At 37.5% G+C, this 4,503-nt stretch overlaps 1 protein-coding gene across 1 annotated transcript; it reads left to right on the top strand.

Moving 5' to 3' along the window:
- Nucleotides 1-17: 17 nt before the first annotated feature.
- On the top strand, nt 18-1,919 carry LOC116379456 (interferon-induced protein 44-like). Its single transcript, XM_031841415.1, has 4 exons — nt 18-555; nt 716-887; nt 1,000-1,100; nt 1,228-1,919. Exons 1-4 carry the CDS (start codon nt 376-378, stop codon nt 1,387-1,389), a joined length of 615 nt encoding a protein of 204 aa, XP_031697275.1. The 5' UTR covers nt 18-375; the 3' UTR covers nt 1,390-1,919.
- Nucleotides 1,920-4,503: the final 2,584 nt, after the last annotated feature.

The following is a 4,503-nucleotide window of genomic DNA, read 5'->3' as shown; positions in this document are numbered from 1 at the left end:
ATAAATTAACGTTAAAATAAAGGATTGAAATAGAGGACTAAAACACTTTAAAAACTCTGAGCCCAGCCTTGTGAACCTGTTACAGTTTAGATGTTGCTTAACGTAGCCTAATCAGCAGTGCAATAGAGAGGACAGCAGAGATACAGCAACAAGAGTTTGATTCTGAACTTTTGATTGTGTGCTTTAAGTTTGGCAAAAAACAGCACATACATTTGGTATAATTGTATTGCACATCCAGTTAATTTTTTTGTTACCGTGCAGACAATGGAAGCTTAGATTTATAGCTTTAATTGAATGCCTCACCTGTTGTTTTCTTGGAAGAAACAATGTCTGTTTGACATTTGTTTTTGCAAATTGATCAGGGATTTGTAAGTGATGCAAATAATTCCACCTTCTGCCTTACAGTACACGGCTTATAAAATCCACAAAGACCCTGATAGCTTTTACTCTGTCATTTTCAATGACATCATGGGCTTTGAGGAAAATACGAAGACAGGAGTTGATGTGCAAGACGTGAAACTGGCCATGAGGGGACATGTGCCAGATGGTTATCAGGTACAACTCTTTGAACTCTGACATTATTTAAGTCATCTACTTTTTCATACAGTTTAGCATTTTACACTTTTTTTTGCATTACATGGTGCCGAATGCTATTGTTTAACTGTTATATTGAATAGTTAACAGTAGATAATCTTTTTTTAAATCGTTTTTCTAGTTCAAGCCTGCAGCCCAGTTTCAGGAGACTGATAGGGACTACATCTCATCTCCCACTCTGGAAGACAGAGTTCACGTCCTGGTTTGTGTCATTCCTGCTGGCTCAGTATCTTTAATAAGTGAAGAAGTTGTGAAGAAGTTGAGAGAAGTCAGACTAGCAGCCGCTGAAATGGGTAAGAGCCGACATCACAACGGTCATGACTGTGTTCACTAATGGAACCAGATCTGGTTTTATGAATCAAAATACCAGCAAAGCAAATACGGATTATGTTTCTGTCTTGACAGGAATTCCCCAACTGGCTATTCTCACCAAAGTTGATGAAGCGTGTCCTGAGGCCAAAGAATATATAAAAGAAACATACAGAATCAAGTACTTGAAGGAACAGGTAGGTTTTTATTGGTGATTTTGTATTTGTTGTTAGAGTTCAATTTTCAAAATTTAAGCACAAGAATCTCATTTTTTTTTAGTCACAACTTTGCCATTTACTAATCAACTGAAATCCTGTTTCTTAGGTCGACAAATTCAGCATGTTGCTCGGCATTCCACCGAACTGCATCTTTCTTGTGAAGAACTACCACTCAGAAATCAAAACAAATAATGATATAAATGCGCTGATCCTGACCGCACTGAAACAGATGATTACCTTCGGAGAAGACTTTCTCGACAACCTGTAGACCTACATACTGCTGAGCTAAACCTTGTATGACCAGTCCACACATTCTCACTCCCAACTGGTCAAATACAAATGCTTGGTCAGTGGCTCTGAGCATATGATAATGATGTGGGTGGGTTTTCTTTGGAGTTAGTAAAGCCCAGTGTGTCTCATACAGATGCTAAAGGGTGCCTCCGTGGGTCGGTATCAGACGTCGAGGGGCACTGGAGTGGATTAAACTGCTGTGGATCAAAGCATGAAAAAATGGCATCGTTAAAACAATAATAATTACATGTGCAGGATGCTTTTTGTGGTTTGTATTTTCATTTTCAAGAATGTTATGCGTATTTTGTAGGCTGCATCACATGCATCTTAGTTGAGTTAGTTTAAAATTCAGAAAATGTTTCTCCTGTTTTACTTTGTGGCATAAAATAAGTATAAAATAACCTGTTCAAAATGTGGATTTACAAAAAATATGCTTGTGTGTAGTGCAACATTACATGAAATACATTGTGTAATAAATATGAAAAATACAAAGTAATGTTATATCAACATGTATGTGCACTTTGCTTTTGTGAAATGTTTTTTCCTCTTGCTTTTTATTCCAATAAAATAGTTTATTGCAGGTTTTTTTCTTTCATTATATTTCACCAGATATGATTTCAAGCATTTCTTTAATTTTTCTCGAAAGACTGTTGTTTTATTTCACAACGTCAATACTATCAAGTAAATGTTTTATTTCCTTATGCCAATTTCATCACAGAATTTTTGTCTGTTTGTTAATCCAGACAACCGGGCAGAGCCACGTCTGTGATTCACTGTTCATTCACATGGAAGCAACATCTTCACTTGTCTCTAAGAAAACCCTTATTGGGTTCGAAAACAACGACTTTTCATTTGGTTACACTCACAGTCCTCAGTAAAAGGTCTTATGATAAAACCTATGCTGCTGTCATCATTGACAGCATGTTTGTTTAATTCACATTCATTGATTATGTGACTTTCTAGAGATGTTACTGTGAAAACCTCGCCCAACGGAGGGGAAAACAATCAGCTCCCAATATGCAACTAATGGCTAACAATAGCCTGTAACTTGCTAAAATGTTGATGTCAGCATGTCAAAAGATTATTTTAGCAGCCTATGTCTACCAGCGGTGCTGTTGATCACTAGGATGATGATGAAAAGTTAGCTGAATCAAGTAATGTAGTTAGCTAAGCCACATGCAAACATAATACTGCATTTTCTGTTGTTTGCAAGCAGACAAAGGTGAGGAAGCACCTTCACACAAAACACAGTCAAAGGAGAGCAATGAATAGTTTTGTGTCTTCACTTTCAACATGTTCTTTGTGTGTTCTCCATGAATGTGCCTGTAAATATCCACCATAGGTCAGCATTTATTCTTATGCTGGAATTAAATGTTTCAACCATTTCCGTAAATTCAACTTCTTACCTTTGGTATTTATTCATCGATATTTCAAATAGCTGTGGCAACACTAATGATATGGTGCAGTATCATATATTTAATATCTGTCCTAGTCTGTATTATCACAAAGTTATCTACGTGCAAGTAAAAATGAAACTATCCTGAGTGTGGGAGGGAAGCTTACATTTGTTACTCTACACCCTTCCTTTGATTCTGATCACAATATTTTGAGTATGCAGCTACGCTTCCATTACGACGCAGAATTTAAGATGTCAGTTGGTTAGTAGTCACTGAAAAGCAGATGAACAGGTATTTGAGAATGAGAGAAGAAAGTGAAACTACCAGCTGAAGAAAAAAAAATGATGTTTTGTGTCACACTGACTTGTAACAGGTTAAACAGTTTAAGTGTCAGTTTAATGTAAAAGCCCTTTTTCCAAACAATGTAAACACCTGAGAGTGTCACAAAAGAGCATAAACCAACTGCGGTATGAAAAAACATTTTATATATTCATTGGTCAATATCTTCAAAACTAAATAAGATATCAACAAACTTTATGTAACGTTTGATGACCTTCGTCCAACAATGAGTATAGAGACCATAGAGAGTCTTGCTGTAATCGCCCTGCGATAGTCTGGCGACCTGTACATGGTGCACCCTGCCAACAACCACCAGCAACTACAATAAGAGCAAGACCACAACCTGGTGCTACCACAAGCGAGGCAGTGTTTGATGGGCATGAAGACCACAGCTGCCTTTGGCCCTTTGTCTACCTGCAGGATACTCAGGTTGTTTATTAAGCTCAGTCACTGGGCTGTCAGGTGACGGAGAAAATATGCAACATTTTCACAGAGAGTGGGGAGGCGATATTCTGCCATAGTACTGCAGCACGTAGCTTAATGTGATTTGCCCACCTTTCATCTCCATAGATTACCGTTGGACCCATTGCTGAAACCTTTGTGTAGGGTCCGGGCCTTCTGGAGGAACTTCCTATCAGCTTTTCAAAATTGAACATCCATGTAACTTGGTTCCTGAGAGGCTGGAATTCAATGTGTAAAACAACAACCTCCTACATGCCTACAACAGACTGGGGTGAGAGTCAGCTTTCAAATCACATGATCTAAAGGAAACTGAAAGGATGCTAAAACATTTAAAGCTGCGTAGCCGAACATAATATGCATCAATGTAGATAACACCAAAAAGGCATCAACAACTTCGCTCTTAGGTTATATAGTAACCATGTCTTTGCAATTTACTAGCTTGGGAACGTCAATTCATGATTATTAACTGCTTGAATTTGTCGATAGGAAACTGTGGTTAAGTTACATAATCACATCATTTGTTTAAGTGATAAAAAGGAACTTAGAATTTAATATGACAGTACACCACCTCAAATTCAGAAACTTAGAGGTTCCACTAAGTGACTAATTTCTTTTCACCTATTTATCTCCAAATAGTTTTAGAAAAGCTGAAGGATTATGTTCTCTTTTATTAGTAATATATTGTCCTGCAACTCGGGTTTATAAACCCGATATCCTGACTTTTTGTTGCATGCCCAGTTTGCAATGCAGGCTATCTGTAGAAAAGTCTAGGCTCCAAGTAAAAGCTGATAAAAGCCCGATAACTGCTTCATCTGCCAAACACTAAAGTCCCTTAAATTACCGTATTCCATTTCAATGGAATGAAGTGGTTCAACAACTACTGCACATGTAGT

The sequence above is a fragment of the Anarrhichthys ocellatus genome, unplaced genomic scaffold (genome assembly GCF_004355925.1).
Source record: "Anarrhichthys ocellatus isolate YVR2014 unplaced genomic scaffold, GSC_Weel_1.0 scaffold4370, whole genome shotgun sequence".
NCBI lineage: Eukaryota > Metazoa > Chordata > Actinopteri > Perciformes > Anarhichadidae > Anarrhichthys > Anarrhichthys ocellatus.
Note: the sequence above shows the minus strand (reverse complement) of the source record. Positions and strands in the feature narration are given on the sequence as shown.